This window comes from Symphalangus syndactylus, chromosome 2, assembly GCF_028878055.3.
Source record: "Symphalangus syndactylus isolate Jambi chromosome 2, NHGRI_mSymSyn1-v2.1_pri, whole genome shotgun sequence".
Lineage (NCBI taxonomy): Eukaryota > Metazoa > Chordata > Mammalia > Primates > Hylobatidae > Symphalangus > Symphalangus syndactylus.
This window is the reverse complement of record NC_072424.2, coordinates 136,673,349-136,692,186: the sequence shown is the minus strand read 5'-3', so window position 1 is coordinate 136,692,186 and position 18,838 is coordinate 136,673,349. Positions and strand designations below refer to the sequence as shown.

At 43.3% G+C, this 18,838-nt stretch overlaps 1 protein-coding gene and 1 pseudogene across 2 annotated transcripts in view; one reads left to right on the top strand and one right to left on the bottom strand.

Annotated features, from left to right (window-relative positions):
• EZR (ezrin) overlaps positions 1-18,838 on the top strand; it is a 54,769-nt gene that overhangs the window by 1,108 nt on the left and 34,823 nt on the right. Inside the window, exon 2 of one of the 2 annotated variants that reach the window (XM_055268466.2) lies at positions 157-241. In XM_055268466.2, coding sequence (XP_055124441.1) covers positions 230-241 — 12 coding nt within the window. In that variant the 5' untranslated portion in view covers positions 157-229. Of the gene's footprint in view, positions 1-156; positions 242-13,566; positions 13,586-18,838 lie in introns of those variants that run through there. The other variant, XM_063632819.1, reaches the window with a different exon arrangement.
• Positions 8,488-8,907, bottom strand: LOC129475978 (large ribosomal subunit protein eL34-like; annotated as a pseudogene).

The following is an 18,838-nucleotide window of genomic DNA, read 5'->3' as shown; positions in this document are numbered from 1 at the left end:
CCATGCCCGCGGTGCTGGGCGGGGCGCTGACTCACCCGGGCCCTGGCTGGCCGGTTCTTAAGCGGCAGCGCGCGGCGGGCGCCGAGTGTCGGGCGCAGCAGGAGGACAAGGCAGGGCGGGCGGACGGGCGCTCTAAGGACTCTGCTCTGACTCCAGGTTGGGACAGCGTCTCCGCTGCTGCTGGAGAGTCGTGTTTCCGGGGATCGAGGATACTCACCAGGAACCGAAAATGCCGAAACCAGTAAGTTGCCCACTTTCTGGGCCGGGCGGACGGAAGAGGCTTCATTGGAGAGGGGAGGCACCTGCACGAGGTGTTGGGGCAGTTCCTGGGGAACAGGGAAGAACCCTTCTCACACGCAGTAAAAGGATAGGAATAGGAGGTTGTCGCCGCTCTTTGTTACTTGTTGACCCTTTTGTGGAGCGTTAGGAAAACAACATTTTGATGCTTTTCTCTGCAGTCTTTTTCTTTGTGAGCCCCCTCTTCAGTAGTTACGGTCTTTTCTAAACACTAGAGGCCCTTTTACACTGCTTCCGTCTGTTTTTAAAGGGTATAGTAATATAACTTCGAAATTTCTTAAAAAGTCCAAATCACAGGGAGACTCAGATGGCTTCCGACCGACCACACACACCAGTTCTCAGAGTTCCTAAGGGTCTGAAACCACAGGCGCCCCAGATCCAACTGGGGAGATTTTTTTTTTTTTTTTGAGACGGAGTTTTGCTCTTGTTGCCCAGGCTGGAGTGCAATGGCACGATCTCGGCTCACCGCAGCCTCCGCCTCCCGGGTTCAAGCGATTCTCCTGCCTCAGCCCCCCGAGAAGCCGGGATTACAGGCACGCACCACCACGCCCGGCTAATTTTTTGTATTTTTAGTAGAGATGAGGTTTCTCCATGTTAGTCAGGCTGGTCTCGAACTCCCAACCTCAGGTGATCCGCCCACCTCGGCCTCCCAAAGTGCTGGGATTACAGGCGTGAGCCACTGCGCCCGGCCCAACTGGGGAGATTTTAAAAGGCGTTTGGGAGAGGAGACTGGCTTTCGGAAGTTGCCTTTCAGCTTCGCTTCCTACCAGGCCCATGAAGCGGTGCCCTGTTCACCAGCAAGCTTGCTGGCTGCAGCAGAATTTCTGTCTCTAACAGGAGGTTAGCCATGGACTCGAATTGTAGATGCAGGCAGCCGGGTCCTGGCCGGGCCGAGCACTCCTGGTCAGCTGATGAAACGGCTGTGCCTGCGCCTCTGTCTCCTCGAATCTGATTGTGTTGAGATTGCTGGCCAGACCTGGGGGTTTTAGGCACAAGGCAGGTTCTCTGGGACTGACACTTAGAAAGTTGTATGTATTCTACCTGCTTTTAACACTGGGGAACTGGTGACTAGACATTGGGGAGAAGGTTTAACATTTTTTGAGTTTTGAATCACAGTGGAGGAAATATCAGGATTCATTACAAATTGGGATTACAAATACATCTGGAATTTTTTTTTTTTTTTTTTGGTTTTTCAAACAAGTTGGTTCTGTAATCAATGCTTGTGTGCCTTTTTTGGAGGGAGAGGGGAGGAGGGAGCTGAGTCTCCATCTGTGGCCCAGGCTGGAGTGCAGTGGCATGATCTCTGCTCACTGCAACCTCTGCCTTTCAGGTTCAAGCGAATCTCCTGCCTCAGCCTCCCGAGTAGTTGGGATTACAGGCATGTGCCACCATGCCCAGCTAATTTTTGTATTTTTATGGAGAGGGTTTCACCATGTTGACCAAGCTGGTCTAAAACCCCTGACCTTAGGTGATCCGCCGTGATCCGCCCACCTCGACCTCCCAAAATGCTAGGATTACAGGCGTGAGCCACCACACCCGGCCTTGTGTGCTTCTTCTACTGTTAAATTTTATGTTCTTTAAGATCTTTGTTAGAGGTATTAATTTTGCTGTTAGGATAAAGACTATTAATATGCCAGTAGATTCAGAAGCCAATATAATTTTTGCCTAAGTTACATCAAGATGATTTATTTGTGATGCAGAGTATTTTCTATACAAAATTTTTCTTTTTAATTCAAACTTAAAAGTGACACGTGACATCCAGGCTTGACGGTGCCTGTGGTATGAAACTGACCTAAGTACAACCCCTTACTCAGGCAGAGCTGAGTGCAACGGTATGCAGAGGAGTGGTCAAGAAGGTTACCCGTCTGGGTGTGGTTTTTTTTTATTTCACTAAAAGAAGAGATGCAGAGCTCAGCTAAAATAGCACTCAGGAAAAAGTTAACCTGTTCTCCGTCACTACTTTTCTTTCTCATTTCTCAGAATGAATGATAATTTATTTTTCTGGTTTCTTTTTTGTATCTTGGTAAAATATACAATTTATTCTCTTTCTTTTAGGTTTACATTTCAAGGTATTAAGTACATTTACATTGTTACATAGCCATCACCAAGGTCCACCTCCAGAACTTGAAACTCTACCCATTAAACTCTCCCTCCCCATCCCCACCACCAGCCCTTGGCAACCACCATTCTACTTTCTGTCTCTATGAATTCGACAACTTTAGATACCTCATATAGGTGGAATCGTGATAGCGTTTGTCTTTTTGTGACAGTCTCATTTCCTGTAGCATAATGTCTTCGAGGTTCATCCGTGTTGCAGTGTCAGAACTCTTTTCTCTCTTTTATTTCTTATGGCAGGTATGTTTTCATTTCATTTTGTTTTAAAGGTCTTTTATGATAGATCAGAACTTAAAAAATGTTTCTGACATTTGACAAAGTGAAGATAGTTGTGAAACTGTTAAGGAAAGACAGTAGCCATCACCTTGTGTATTAGAGCCAGTCTTTGAAAGACTGTATTCTGTGTAATATCTACAATTAAAATTTTCAAACTTTTTGAGGCCAGGTGAGGTGGCCTGATTACAGGCATGAGCCTGTAATCCCAGCACTTTGGGAGGCTGAGGCAGGCAGATCACATGAGCCCAGGAGTTTGAGACTCGCCTGGCCAACATAGACTGTGTTTCTACAAAAAAAAAGAAAAAGTAGCTGGGTGTGGTGGCTGGTGCTCTGACTGAGGCTGAAGTGGGAGGATCGTTTGAGCCCCGGAGGTCAAGGCTGCAGTGAACTAAGATCAAGCCACTGCATTCCAGCCTGGGCAGCAGAGTGAGATGTTGTCTGAAAACAAATAAAACCCCTTTTTTGAGAGGCTTCCTTTTAGGTCAGCCATACCTGTCTGCCATGGGAAATTTCTCCCTGCCCCCTCTTTGGCAGAGGAGGGTCTTAAAGATAAGTTAAACACACTAAGCCTTTCTGTGTGTAAATTATATTAGAGCCATCCCACAAATCACTGAGAAGAGCATAGTAGGTTGTACGTATTTGAATCTGACACTTCTTAAGGCTGTTAGAGAGGATCCAGTTAGTTTTGGTTTGGTTTGGGGTTTTTTTGCTGCCTTAGTAAATGTTAAAATGAAACATCCACCACCAGCTCTGTGGATGTGTCCTTTAGACAAAGGTTTATTGATTCTAATTATTCAAGCCTAAGTTAAGAATGTTAGCGAAGAATGTTAGGTGGTTTTCTTGGGCTTAATGTTTAACAACTGGATTAAGGGGCAAACACACTTAAAGGATGGATACCTCTGAGTAGTTGGCCTTCCACCTGATTCATTGCAACTGTTAACCCATGAATTCAACGGGCAAGTATTTTTGATTGATTTGTCTGAACTGAGGGAGTGGATGACTTTATTCATAAAATAGTATAACTGAAAATACTTATTTCCTGCATTTTCTCCTAATACTGTTTCCCAAAAGCAACAGTTACTTAAAAGACTGAGGCCATACACAGTGGCTCATGCTGGTAATCCCAGCACTTTGGGAGGCCGAGGTGGGCAGATCACAAGGTCAAGAGATCGAGACTATCCTGGTCAACATGGTGAAACCCCGTCTCTACTAAAAATACAAAAATTAGCCGGGCGTGGTATGGGCGCCTGTAGTCCCAGCTACTTGGGAGGCTGAGGCAGGAGAATCGCTTGAACCTGGGAGGTGAAGGTTGCAGTGAACTGAGATTGCGCCACTGCACTGCAGCCTGGGCGACAGAGCGAGACTCTGTCTCAAAAAAAAAAAAAAAAAGACTTGAGTGTTTATTCATCAGCAAGCAGAGTGAGCTGCACAGAGGGCGAGACAGACCTCGTTCTCTGGAAGCTTAGTGTCTGCTACCTGGGCCAAGATGCCGGTAAATGCTGAAATTGAAAACCCGCTAAGTGCTGTCAGACTGGGAAAGAGCCTAGGTAACACATGATGCAGTCGAGAGGAAAATCATCTAATGGGGAAATCGGCAGACTGTATTGAGAAGTAACACTTCAGCTGAATCTTGCTTGAGGGCTGGGGGGCGCACGCGGCAGCACTCCACAGGGAGGAACAGCTGTGGTCTGTTGTCTGGTTTTGCTTTTCCCACAGCTACTTAGGGACTATTCATGTGTGACTGGCTGATGTCCAAGGAGGGTGATTTGGGGTTCCAGAGGGAGCCTTGGCCTCTGTTCCGGCCAGTCCCCAGGACATGGTGTGCTGTGTGGCCTTGTGGGTCTGCCCCATCTGGGGAGAGGTGTAGGAGTTGGTGCTCAGATCATTGGTCCTGGAAGCATCCTCTCTGCCCGCCCCTTCATGTTAGGGTGACTGCGGAGCGCCTTTCTCCCACACTTGCTTTCTTCTGCCCAATGGAAAGAAGGCATGGGGAGTGAGCAAGGAAAACGGCTGTAGTTAAGCTTTGGAAGGAAAAGGGGGTTGTGTTCAGGGCCGAGATCTCTTTAAGCTGTCATGAGAACCAGAGCTGAACTGCCTTTAAGTGGCTCCAACACATCTTACCTGTTCATTTCTGAAGTGTTGTTATAGACATTTCTAATATAAAAGCAGGTTTACCTTTCATTAGGAAAACTCTGAAAGTGTGTTCACATTTCTACTGTGCCAAAATTTTAAGGTAATTTCTGAGATTACCTTGCCTCTTTGGGAATACATAACCTTTTCTATTAAATAGTTCAACAGGGACAATTTACTGAATGTACTCCCCCCCACAACCCCTTCTCAATTGAGGAGGATGCGTAGCATCTGTTTCCACCCCTCCTCCTCCACGAGGGGCAGTGGTGAATTAGTAGCTAACATTTTGCCATGTGGCAGTGAGAGGTGCTGGGAGGATGAGTGATTTGCCATGATCACACTGTAAGGCACAATGAGTGTATTTGGATGTTCACAGACACAGTCTCTGTCAGTGGATTTACAGTCTGGTTTCGGGGACAGACAGCAATCCCAGAGTAAATGTAAAACTGTAGCTCCAGAGAGTATGCCTGAAGAGGGGTACATGAAGCCTGAGAGTAGATGAGGTGTGTGTGCTGGTGGGGGTGCAAATAGGGGAGGTCAGGAAGGCATCCTTGAGGACGTGACCTCCCTGGGCAGAGGTAACAACCTGTGCAAAGGCTCTGTGGTGGGAGGAAGTGTGAGTTTGGGGTTCCACATGAAGCCCAATGTGGCTAGAGAGGAAGACAGGTCAGGCCATGCCTTGTAAGCCATTCTTGGGCGTTTTTTAGTTTAACTTGGGGTTTTGACTGGGAGGTGACTTGATCAGATTTGCCTTTTGAAAAGTTGACTGTGATCTGTAATATGAAAATCACAGGAGGCAGGAGACAGCCAGGGTAGTTATGGTAGACCATTGAAGGAGCTCATAGCTTGGACCAAGGTGGTGGTGGTGAGAACAGAAATGGATGCATTTGAGGGTTCTTTGGGAGGTAGAATTGATAGCGCCTGGTGATGGGTTGGATATGCAGGGCCAAGGGTGGTCTTGAGGCTGACTTCTCGTTTCTGGCTTGCGCAAGTGGATGTGTGGTGGTGCCGGCGCTGAGATAAGTAATCCTGGAGAAGGACCAGGTGTGGGGGAAGGCGGGGAGTCTGGATTTGTTGTTACATGTTAATAAATTTGTGACAATGATTGATGAAAAAAGTCGTTGCCTTCTTTCATTACTATAACCTCTGCCCCCCAAAATATTAAAGGACCAGACTCCTTAAACTACGTTATTTTTAAATCCAAATAATTCAGTAGCTTTTTGTTTTCCCTGAGTATATGTACACACTGTACATACCTGAAGTTAAGAGGAAGGGTTAATTTAGTGCAGTATTCTCAAAATTTTGTGTACACAATTGTGTGGAGGCTGTTGATTCCTGCGTCCCTTGAAGAACTAATAATGACTTCTATCTCTAGGGTGAGGTGCAGGCTGGGTGCTTATGTTTTAAATAAGCTCTCCAGATGGTACTGCTGGGATTCAATAGGAAAAAGGCAGTTATTATATATTCCTTTCTCCTGCACCCCAATCAAGCCCAGTGTGATTTCAGAGCACCCATTTGGGCGAAAGCAGTCACTGATGCCCAGCCGTCTGGCATTTCAGAATGTTATTGAGTGCTGTTATTGGTATTTGGGACTCGAATAGGGGCTAGGATGACTGTTTGTGAAAAAGAGCCATAAAAATAAGAATTTCATAGCTAATTTACTGCTTACCTATACTTGGGCAGGCCATTTAGCATAATATCCTTCTGACTTTTGAGTTTCTCTCTGCAGGGAGTCCAGTAGCAGAGCTTCATTTGGCAGTGCCCAGTGGTCTCTCACATTTTGACTCATTGTTTTCAAAGAGAAAAAAAGAGGCTAGACATTCCCTATAAATGGTAGAGAAGTAAGAGATCCCATTCCTTGTTCCTCTTTTCTCTTTTATTCCTTCCACACTGGCCTTTTTTGTTAATGAAATAATGTGATTTTTTTTTTTTTTTTTTTTGAAGACAGGGTCTCACTCTGTCAGCCAGGCTGGAGTGCAGTGGCACAGTCACAGTTCACTGCAGCCTCAGTGCCCCTGACCTCCACCCCTGGCTCAAGTGATCCTCCCATCTCAGCCTCCTGGGTAACTGGGACCACAGGCACACGCTACCACATCCAGCTAATTTTTTATTTTTTGTGAAACGAGATCTCACTGTGTGGCCCAGGCGGCTAGTCTCAAATTCTTGAGCTCAAGCTATCCTCCCACCTTGGCCTCCCAAAATGTTGAGATTATAGGTGTGAGCCACCATGCCTGGCTGATAATGTGATTTCTGACTGTTGAATAATTATAGTTTGGGAAAGGAAAACAATATCACTTAGTGAACTATAATTTTTTTCTTAATTTTTTTAACTTAAACTTTTATATATCTTTGACAATTTGGAGATTCTTAGGGTGGTTTGATATACCTGCTTTCTAATGGTAGTTAGATGTTTCAACTCTATTCTGAAGCAGTGAAATTCAGTCTGCTTTCAAAGTCAGTGAATGCATTTTGAATTATCCCTTATTTCAGTAGTAACTACTTTGAGACTCCCCAAGTACTCCAATTAGTTTTTAATTTCAGCAGTAAATGTGTGTTTGTTGAAAAGACCAAAGGTTGCATTATTTTCCTTCTGATGTATTTACCATCCATGCCTATTGACATAAAAAGATTTTTCCAGACTTAAGTAGTTTTCAGAACCGAACAAAACCCTTGTGCTATAATGGCGACTTAGAGACTTTTGACTGAAATGCTTGATATGTTAATATACATAATTTTTTTCAAAATGAAACCACAAATAGCTATAAAAAATTTCATAGCTAATTTACTGCTTACCTGTACTTGGGGAAGCCATTTAGCATCTGTGAACCTAAATTTTGTCAGCCGTAAAATGGGAGTTAGTTTTTAAGTGGAAAGAATGTTACATAAGCTAAATGGAGACAAAGTTTTTACCAGTGAAATCCAAACAACTCATCTTCAGATGCTGTAAGCTTTATGTGTTTCTTTTGTGTTTCCCCACCCCGCAAATGTTTTTCAAACTTACCCTGTTAGCTAAAACTTTGGGTTCCTATAAATGAGGGAAAGTTTGTCCATTGGTCTTCTCAGGGAAAAAGCAATATGAACAGTTTGGGTTATCTTAGTAGAAGGGAGGGCTCTGATTTTCTCTAGTGTCCATCCTCTGTGTGTTCTAGTCAGAATTCCCTTATCAGTCACATGGGTACCACCTTCATGTTTTGAAGCGCTATTGTATCCCATTATGTGCTTGGTGCAGGGACAATGAAAATAAGATTGGTTTTGCCTTTAAGGAGTTGTCAGTCTCCTAGTGAAAGCAGATGTGTAAACAACTGCAGTGTAGTGCATGATGGAGGTCTTCACAGAAGAGAAGTGTGCCCTGGGGACCAGGGAGGGCCTCCCAGCTGGTAAGATCCTTTGGGTAAGTGTGGAGGGATGTGGGCTTCCCAGTCAGCAGTGGTCAGTTCTGTTTTCCTTTATTCATTAACCCCTTCTTAACACTTATGGGTAAATAGACTGTTTCAAAGGAAATGTAAAACTTCATTAATAGTTATCCTTTTAATCTAATATACTTGAAAACAAAACCTTGAAAGCAAAATAAAAAATATCTCACCATGACCCACCTTTTATTGATAGGAGAGGAACCAGTATCACCTGAGGATCAAACTCTAGTAGTCAGTATATCAGATTTTGCTCATATTTTTAAGTTTTTTTTTTTTTTTGCAAGTCATTTCATTTTTAATACTCAAAAAAGTTTCATTTTTTTTATTTAGCTTTCTGACTCTGTGCTTGTGCCTTCAACACTTTCACAATGATTTTCTGCTCCTCGATAAGGAAAGCACGCTTGATCCTGTCACGAACACATTTAGCACACATGGAACCACCATAGGCCCTGCTGACACGTTTCTTTGTTTTGGACAATCTCATAAGAACTTTAGGTCTTACAGCACGAACCCCTCGAAGTCTGCCTGGGCACACACCACATGCACATTTTGGTGCTTTCCCAACCTTCTTGGTATAAAGGTAAACAATTCTATTACCAGGGGTTCGGGACAGCCTAGTTTTGTTAGAGGCTGTATTGTAGGAAAGCCTACGTCAGTATGTCAAACGTTGGACCATTCTGAGTGCCTGCAGACAACGTCCCCGGAAGAGCCATATTTTTAAGTTTGAAGTCACTTTTCTGCAACCTAATTTTGTTTTCCGTTTTTGCCTGAGAGATCGATTTTAAACTGCCTGTGTGGACAGTTGTCATTTCAGATATTGTAAATAATTGTTTTTACTTTAGGATGGGGTAGGTAAACTGTCATCTCAGGGTGAGTCTGGCTGTGGCCTGTTTTTATTTGGTCTACCATCTAAAAATGGTTTTTATATTTTTGAAGGATTTTTAAAAAAACAATATGCAACGGACTCCAAATAAGGCCCTCAAAGCCTAAAATACTTACTGGCTGGCTCTTCAGAGAAACAAATGGGCCAACTCCTGCTTCTAGCATAAAAATAATTATTGTTAAGCATTTATTATAACCTTGTATATATTTTACGGTTGGACTAATATTTGGAAGCAGATCCACCCCAATGGTTCCAGTTTTTAAAAAATTGTTCTCAAAGAACAGAATGTGTTTTGTTAGCCCGTATTGAGCACATCATGGGCTCTGAGCATGGACTCAAACTACGGAGGAGAGGCACAGTGGTGCTGAGGTAATGTTTTCAACAAAGCTGGTGTTCGGGTGGGTCTTTGTGTAGAGAAAGTGGCAGTATCTTGTGTCACACTTGCTAAGCTATTGTGTAATGACAGATTTCTGGCATATGCTAAAAAGAAAGCAATTTGTACCTGATATTTGAGTTGGAAAGAGAATGTTATGTAAATGAATTGCTTTTTTCCTCATTGATAGTTTAAAATGAGCTTTTGATCTACTATAGTCTGTATGTGAATTTCTGACTGCAGATGTTTTATAAGTCCATTCCTGATTCAGAACACCCTGTCTAAAGTACAGCTCCATCTCTGTCTGTGCCGTGCCCCACTTTACTGCACTCACAGAACTCAGTCTCCACCTATAACGCTGTCAGGTGCTTGTTTATTTGTGCTTTTTGTCTTTTCTGTCAGCAAAGCAAGAGGATAGGTGTTGTTTTTGTGTTTTTGAGATGCGGTCTTGTTCTGTTGCTCAGGCGCGAGCGCAGTGGTACAATCATAGCTCACCACAGCCTTGAACTCCTGGGGGGACCACAGGCGCTCACTACCACACCTGACTAATCTTTTTATTTTTATTTCTGTAGAGATGAAGTTTCACACTGTTTTGTGCAGGCTGGTCTCAAACACCTGGCCTCAAGCCATCCTCCTGCCTCAGTCTCTCAAAGTGTTGGCGTTATAGCCATAAGCCACTATGCCTGGCCCAAGTTTGTTTGTTTTTTGTTTAGCATTATTTTATAGCAAACTTTAAATTCTTGTTTATTGGCAGGATAGAAGGAAGGAGGATGAGCAAATAGGTAAATACCTGCCTCCTAGTGGGTAATCTTGGGCAAGTTTTTTCACCTCTCTCTGCCTCCTCATCTGTAAACAAGATCCTGCCTGCCCGCCTGGGATGCCTGCTGAGATGGCACATGGGAAGCACCTGGCCTTATGCCTGGCCCTGGTCAGTAAGGGCTGTGTGGTTCCACTTGTACCTGATAAATTCTAATCTGATTAAAAGCTTTACTAGCTCGTGATGGTCATTCTTTTCCTCTAATTTAGCAGCCCAATGAAATAATGTAGTAAGTAAATGTAACCTTGCTTTTTGTCCTTTTGCTGCCATGAAGAACACAGCTGTCTTGCTAGACCTCTGTTGACTTCAACAGGGATAGCACCAGGTTTATTGGAAATGTACATATGGGACAGTATAGTGGTGGTGGGTTGGACAGAACAGCAACTGCTTCCCGAAAGCTTGCAAAAAGCATGCAGTTTACACAGCATTTTTACTTAACATACTCCCCCTAACAGCCTCCACCTGGCAGCCTTAAAGTGCTTGTGGGCTGGGGGTTCAGATGTTCCCCATAGATAAGGAATTGATTTCAGGGTTGGCCACTGGGATTCCTTAGCTCGAAACTCCACACACACATTCTTCTTAAGTTACCGATGTTAGGTACAACCACCCTGCATAAAATTCATTCATTCAACAAATAGAGCACCTACTTTGTGCCAGGTTTTCGGGTACTGGAGAGACATTGGTGAACCAAAAGGGGCTTTTAAAGGATTATCACCTGCTTGGTTGACAGTCACATCCAGTGAATGGTGGAACCCATTTCCTGCTAATGTGTATTTGAGCCCGAAATGCACATTGTCCCACCTTTCCTCAATGGCAAAATGCTCTGGAAAGTAGGTGCTGGTCTGACTAAATAAAATGGGCTTTCTGTTTGGAGTTGTAAAGGGAGCTGTGCCTTCCTCAGCCCCTCCTGAAAGAAGACCTGCTCTCAAGAAGCTTGTATTGCAGGGGGAAAGACACATGTCTAATACATTGTCGGGGTGGTGAGCGTGATACTGTAAATTTTCACCTAGGCTTTGGCAAGAGCTAGAATTAACTTTCATTCTTTACTAACTCTTTGAAGCATTAAAACCATTGGGCAGAATGACTTACGAGTGGGCCCACTGTGATGTGTTTTTGTTGGTTTTCTGGTAAATCACTTTTGGGTTGGACAGTGAACCATGATGGTCTTTCTTCAAGAACTTGTTTTTGCAAGGGTTTGGTGATAAGTCCATCATTTGCCAAACCCACTTACTCTTCCATCCTTTCTCAGGTGCTGTGGTTCAGGGAAATGATTGTTTTGGTAGTATTTTACCTATTGCACCATTACTTCATCTGTAAATTTCTTATAAAATATGTCTTGGGATCCAGCCTTTTTTTTTTTTTTTTTTTTGAAACGGAGTCTCTCTCTGTCGCCTAGGCTGGAGTGCAGTGGCGTGATCTCGACTTACTACAAGCTCCACCTCCCGGGTTCACACCATTCTCCTGCCTCAGCCTCCCGAGTAGCTGGGACTACAGGCGCCCACCATCACACCTGGCTAAGTTTTTTTTGTATTTTTTAGTAGAGAGGGGGTTTCACCATGCTAGCCAGGACGGTCTTGATCTCCTGACCTCATGATCCGCCCGCCTCGGCCTCCCAAAGTGCTGGGATTACAGGCGTGAGCCACTGCGCCCGGCCTGTTCCATTTTTAAAGAGAAAATTGAACCACAGGTCACTTGGTTAAAGCTTAGCACATAAATATGAGATTGGAATCACTTTATTTGTAAACATATATATAGTGTATGTTGGTACAGTATTTTCATTAAGGTGTGTTTCATTGCCTCAGTTAAATAATTAAGGGTGTTGGCTTCTGCGATGTTGAAATATTTGCCTACATAATCCATTGCTGTTTGGGTGAGACTCTTAAATGGATTTAGACGGGGAGACAATGGTGAGAAAACTGGATTTTTTATTTAGAACCTGGCTGAACAAGGCAATGTGGAAATAGTGTGATAACAAGGTGCATTACATAACTTGAACAAATCAACCGCAAAAAGACATTTTCAAACAAATGGAGGAAAATTGAATAATATTTACTGAACTTGATGTATTAAGGAATTGTTTTAAATTGTTGGATGTGATAGTGGTATTGTGATTTTTTTTTTTTTTTTTTTTTAGTGCTTTAGAGCAATATACTGAAGTTTTTACAAGTGAAATAATGAGGGCCTTAAAATATGCCAGCAAAAACAAAAACAGTGAAAAAAGAAGAATGGTGTTGAAGCTGAAAAAAGAGTGTGTGGAGGATCATGGTACTACTTATTCTCTCCACTTTTATGAATGTTTTCAGCTTTCCATAATAGAATATTTGCTTTTAAAAAGCATGTTAAAGTGTAGAAAGGGAGAGATGCTTTACTTTTGCTCGTCATGAAGTGCCTGAGTGTTGAGGTGGGAGGATCTCAGGGCAAGGGCAGGTTCCCCCATTCCCTGCTGCTGGGGCAACCTTTGTGTTCTGGATCAAATGAGTGACTGATTTAATCCCACCTGGGCCATCTCACCCTCCATGCACATGTTTTAAAAGGAGGTCACTACTCAAAATTGCAGCTGACTTGGAAACACGTAGAACGATTTGTTCGCAGTTTTTTCCACTATTACTCTGTATTCCCAATATTTTGAGGGGCCCATAGGAATGGGGCACAGTGCTGTGACCCAACTGGGAACAGGTCATTGTCTTAATAGCGATTTTCTCAAGACTTGAAAATTGAAATGAACAAAATAAGGGGCATCTACTGGGTAGGGCTTTAGCCATTTTAAGAGATAAATCTACATACTGGGGCTGTGGGCAGGGATGGGGGAAGGAAATACAGCAAACCATGGGTTGGGGTTGGGGTGAGTGATAGGGTTGTAAAGTGTACACCATGTCTTCTCCAGTCAAGTAATGATGTATAAATTATAATGCCATTTCAGATGTAACATACTTGATACTGATAGTATAAACTGAAGAGTTTTTTTAATTTTAATTTAGTATAATTTCAGAAACGGTGATTTTATTATTTTTTTATAGGACTAGAAGGAATTTTATTAATTTTTTTGCACACAAAACTAAACATTTTCTAAAAATACAAACAAGATGCATATCAAACATATTAGGAAGGTTGCACATGGGAAGACGGGGAATAGAAATGGGGGGTGGGAATTAAAGAAAATAAATGAGAGAGGGACTTCGTATGGATCAATGATAATAACTCAATTCTCTGTTTGACAAAGAAGAAGGAGAAGGAAGAGGAAGAAAAAGAAAGTGGGATAAACAGAAACGGTGATTTTAAAAGTAAGTTTTGGCGGGGTTTGCTTATTTAAGCAAATTTTGTAAGATTACTGATTCATTTTGGATTTTTTTAAAGAAGCTACTTTGGTCTTGCTAATTTTTGATAGACAGCAAAAGTAAAGACTGGGGTGAGTTCAAATCTTGTCTAATCGAAGTTTCTTATAGGAGAATATTGCTCATGTGATCTTAACTAGGGGCAAAAATTTATCTCAGCAATGGCGCAAGACTTAAGTATGGTTTATGTCATATGTCCTCTAAAACAACAGGTTAGCAAATAAATTTTTGACCTTTTTCTTTTCTTTTTTTTTCTTTTTTTTTTTTCCAAGACGGAGTCTCTGTCACCAGGCTAGGAGTGCAGTGGCGCCATGTAGGCTCAGTGCAGCCTCCAACTCCCTGGTTCAAGCGATTCTCCTGCCTCAGCCCCCCGAGTAGCTGGGATTGCAGGCACGCGCCACCATGCCCAGCTAATTTTTGTATTTTTAGTAGAGATGGTTTCACCATGTTGGCCAGGATGGTCTTGGTCGCCTGACCTCGTGATCCACCCACCTCAGCCTCATTGTTTCCTAGACTCAACCTTCTCACCCCCCGGATCAGAAAGGAAAAGCTCTTCACAGGCTTCTAAATTTAGAGACAACCATGCGTTCCAGGTGAATAGTGATGTTTAATCTATAGGCTTTTAGTTCCCTATGTTTTCTGAGCCTAGAATTAAAACTGACTCTAGCATATAATAAGCCATCTTGGCCTTGTCCCTTACTTTTGTTTATGTGTATAGTTACTAAGTTTACTAAGTAGTTACTAAACTTAAGTTTCTGTATATAATTACCTGCACATTTTAGTGAAGCATGTTGGTGATGAAGTATTTATGATATACCTAGTGAAACTGAAATCACATGGTATACAATCAAGACTTAGACTTAACGAGTTTATTAGATAAATTCTTGTTCAAGGTCACTTTCTCTTTATTTTGCCTGTCCTGGGGTGAGGAGATGAGAAGGATGTAGATTTTGTTTCTAGAAAGAATAGTTTCTTTTGCTGAATGTAACATCCTTTGATTATTTCTTTTCCCTTTCCTAGGGGAAAGTGGTGTCTAAGAATTCCAATTTACTTCCCTGTTAGATAACACACAATGTATGTTATTCCCAGTGTAGAAGAAGTTGGTTCTTAATTAGAGACACTCACCAAAAAGGGAATTAAAAACTAGCAGCTAATAGGTATCAGGAGCATTCTTTTCTTTTTTTTTTTGGGACGGAGTCTCGCTGTGTCACCCAGGCTGGAGTGCAGTGGCACGATCTCAGCTCACTGCAAGCTCCGCCTCCCGGGTTCACGCCATTCTCCTGCCTCAGCTTCTCCGAGTAGCTGGGACTACAGGCGCCCGCCACCACGCCCAGCTAATTTTTTGTATTTTTAGTAGAGACGGAGTTTCACGGTGGTCTCGATCTCCTGATCTCGTGATCCGCCCGCCTCGGCCTCCCAAAGTGCTGGGATTACAAGCGTGAGCCACCGCGCCTGGCCAGGGGCATTATTTTCATATGCCATCAGCAGGTCGGAAATGGCCATCAGTGTTACTCGGCAGTGCAGGCTTGGAACTCGGGCATGACTAGCAGTCATTTCATTGTCAGACCTATGGAAAGCAGCTCCTTTCTGCCTCCCAGACGCAGTGGGACAGTAGGGAGGGCTTAGCACAGAACTCTTCCCAACCTGGTTTTAGAATGACCCCCTTTTGAACGTGAATGCCCAGAAAGTTTCCTTCTAGTTCTAAGGTCATGATTTTCTTGCTGATTATAATGAGCGCAGATGGGACTGGTTTGTCCGCTTTTTGTGTTTGTTGAGCAGCCTTGGTCTGACAGGATGTGGGTCTAGGGGCAGGAAGTGGCTTACTCTCAGAGGAAAAAAGAGCTATTTAGAAGGATTTGAGATTTCATTACATGTTCTTGAAATTATGGGGTAGCTATTATTCTGGACTCATATATATTATATATATAAAATGTTACATAATGTTTACCCTGGAATTGGGAAATACAAACTTTTCAAAAGTTTAAACCATTGGCATCTATTTAAAGATGCTATTTTAGGAGTAATGTTAAGGAGCCAGAGCTACACAGATATTTTGATAGCTGATTACCAGAAGTTGAGGGTCTCAGTTTCTGTAACCATTAAAAAAAGGTCATCAGACGAGGATAACCGTATACCTTGTATCGAGTACTCATTTGGAGTCACTCTACCAGTTATACTTCATCACTATTCTGATTGGTCTACTTAAAACATACATTTATATAACATAAAAATATAACATCATGTAAATATGTGAAAAGTCAAAGTTACTAGGAAATTCCAAGCCCCTACTTCTGTGTCAGTACTCTGCCCTGTTAACATCCGCTGCACGTTAAGAATTTAGCCTTGACATTTTAAGTTTAGCCTAATGGTGGTGCTGGAGGAAGTAGTAAGGAGAACAGTTTAGAAAAGGAGGTGTGAGTGGCATGTAGTGTTACTTTTCATCATTTAAATTACTGAAAAAGTTCCTTAAAGTGCTTCTGGCTTCTCTGGGAAATGAGTTCCTGCTTCCCTGTGGCGTCAGGAGAATCACAGGGTAGGAGACACGGCCCCTAGGATACTGGACATGGGCTGGATGCTGCATTTGAGGGATAAACCATGTATGGTTCTTGTGCTTAAACAAGCAAAAACCTGGCCGGGCACGGTGGCTAACACCTGTAATCCCAGCACTTTGGGAGGCCAGGGCGGGTGGATCACAAGGTCAGGAAATCGAGACCATCCTGGCTAACATGGTGAAACCCCGTCTCGACTAAAAATACAAAAATTAGCCGGGCGTGGTGGCGCATGCCTATAATCCCGGCTACTCCGAAGGCTGAGGCAGGAGAATCGCTTGAAAACCTGGGAGGTGGAGGTTGCAGTGAGCCGAGATTGCGCCACTGCATTCCAGCCTGGGCAACGAGTGAAACTCCACCTTAAAAAAACAAAAAACAAAAACAACAGCAACAACAACCAAAAACCTAACTAGCCATAGTCAAGTAGAAGTATACAGATATTCCAGAAGAACTAAACTATAAGGTGTTTGTAAATATTTAGATGTGAATGAGTATAAGCAGAACGCATCATAAAAAATCATAACAAAAATTGATATTTGGTAAATTTTCCTTTCTGCCAGACTTGCTGGCAGTTAAAATCGGAAACAGTGACTGTACCAAAAAGCCTTTTTATTCAGGTTAAAAGTTGTACTCCCATTTCCTAAAATAAGGACTGAACTGAGAAACTCCAGCTACAGCTGCTTGGTTTTCCACAGAGTTAAGTTGGCTCCTTAGATGCTGAAGTCTAGTTATGACCTTGCTTTCATTAGTAGTTGGCACCTGGGCAGGTACTAACCAATGAATGCCCTTTACACCTGGCAAGAAGGAATGGGTGGGGAGGCCAGATTGTTTCAATCTAAAGGGCACTATGTTGTGGTGGGTTACGTTTTTTGATAGACAGACACTGCCTACAGGCAACTAAGTCATGCCATTAACTGTCATTATCAATCCATGTGTAGCCAAACTTGAATTCTCCTGCTGGTTAGCTTCCTGATGGGGAACAACAGCTGTCGCAACGCACAGTGTCTGCAGCTCCATCATGGGCCCCAGGACGTCCCACAGCAGCTAACACTGGTCTGTACTCGGGACTCTGCCACCTGGTCAGTGACTTTCTGTGCGTCATGTTCCTGGGAATAGTATGACTGTCCATGATTCCTAGGAAAGCTAGAGGAGTAACTGAGGACGAGGAGCTAGCACTTTGACCCCTGTGGGGAGTGCTGGTTGTAGTGGTTATCAGGGTTGTGACAAGTGGACTGTTGTGAGTTCCAACACTGGATGATTTTATTATTCCTATTACTTAGGCAGTAAAAGACTAGTACATATCCTGGTGTTATATAATTATATGAAAACTTATCAGAATGAGTTTTATAACTAGTGTACCCTTGTTTTTGTTATTGTGCTGCAGACAAAATGGGTGCACTGAAATTTTACTGAATTACGTGACAGTTTTTGTTACGATTAATTCTGCACTTTTTACAAGATTTGTGGAGCTTAGATAAATGGCCGGCCTTTCTTTGGCATCTGAACGTTTTCCTGAGCCTGATAGACGACAAGCAGATTTTTTTGGTTTGTTTGTTTGTTTTTGGAGACAGGGTTCTCCTCATGCCTGTAATCCCAGCACCCTGCCCAGTTCAAGACCAGCGTGGCTGGCAACATGGTGAAACCCTGTCTCTACCAAAAATACAAAAGTTAGCTGGGCATGGTGGTGCATGCCTGTAATCCCAGATACTCTGGAGGCTGAGGCAGGAGAATCGCCTGAACCCGGGAGGTGGAAGCTACTACAGTGAGCCGAGATTGTGCCACTGCACTCCAGCCTTGACAGAGCGAGACCCTGTCTCAAAAAAAATAAAAAAGACAGGGTTCTGTTACCCAGTGTGGTAGTGCAATCATGGCTCACTGCAGACTCGACCTCCTAGGCCCGAGTGATCTTCCCACATTGGCCTTCGAAAGTGCTAGAGTTACAGGAGTGAGCTACTGTGCCTGGCCAAGATTTCTTTGCCTTTGCGTTCTCGTTCTTTAACCTTAAAAGAAGAGGTCATATAAAATAATCGGGTATAATTTAAGATACAGAAAGCTTAATAGAAAGGAGTAGCCGTGTTCTACATCTTCATCCATTGCATTTGCAGATATGCCTCAGGATTATTTTATTAGTACAATTTTTTTTTCTTTTTGAGACAGTCTCACTCTGTCACCCAGGCTGGAGTGCAGTGGTGCAATCTCGGCACACTGAAGCCTCCACCTCCCAGGTTCAAGCGATTGTCCTGCCTTAGTCCCTGGTGGATCTGGGATTACGAATGTGCACCACCACACCCGGCTATTATTTTGTATTTTTAGTGGAGAGGGGGTTTCACCATGTTGGCCAGGCTGGTCTCGAACTGCTGGTCTCAAGTGACCCGCCCGCCTCAGCCTCCCAAAGCGGTGGGATTATAGGCGTGAGACACCGTTCCCAGCCTAGCGTGATGTATTTATACTGTTATTTCCACCTCCTAAAGGTCAACAAGGACACTTAGCTCGAGAAGGCTGATGTTGAGAGAGAACACTTATCAGAACAGGGATCTCTGAGGAAAAAGGGAGCTTAAATGTGTGTCCCTGGAATTTCTTCTAGCCCTTCCTTTCATTCGCTGTGGGTGGGAATGTTTAGAGAAGAGCCCTGACCAGTGGTGTTGATGTCTTT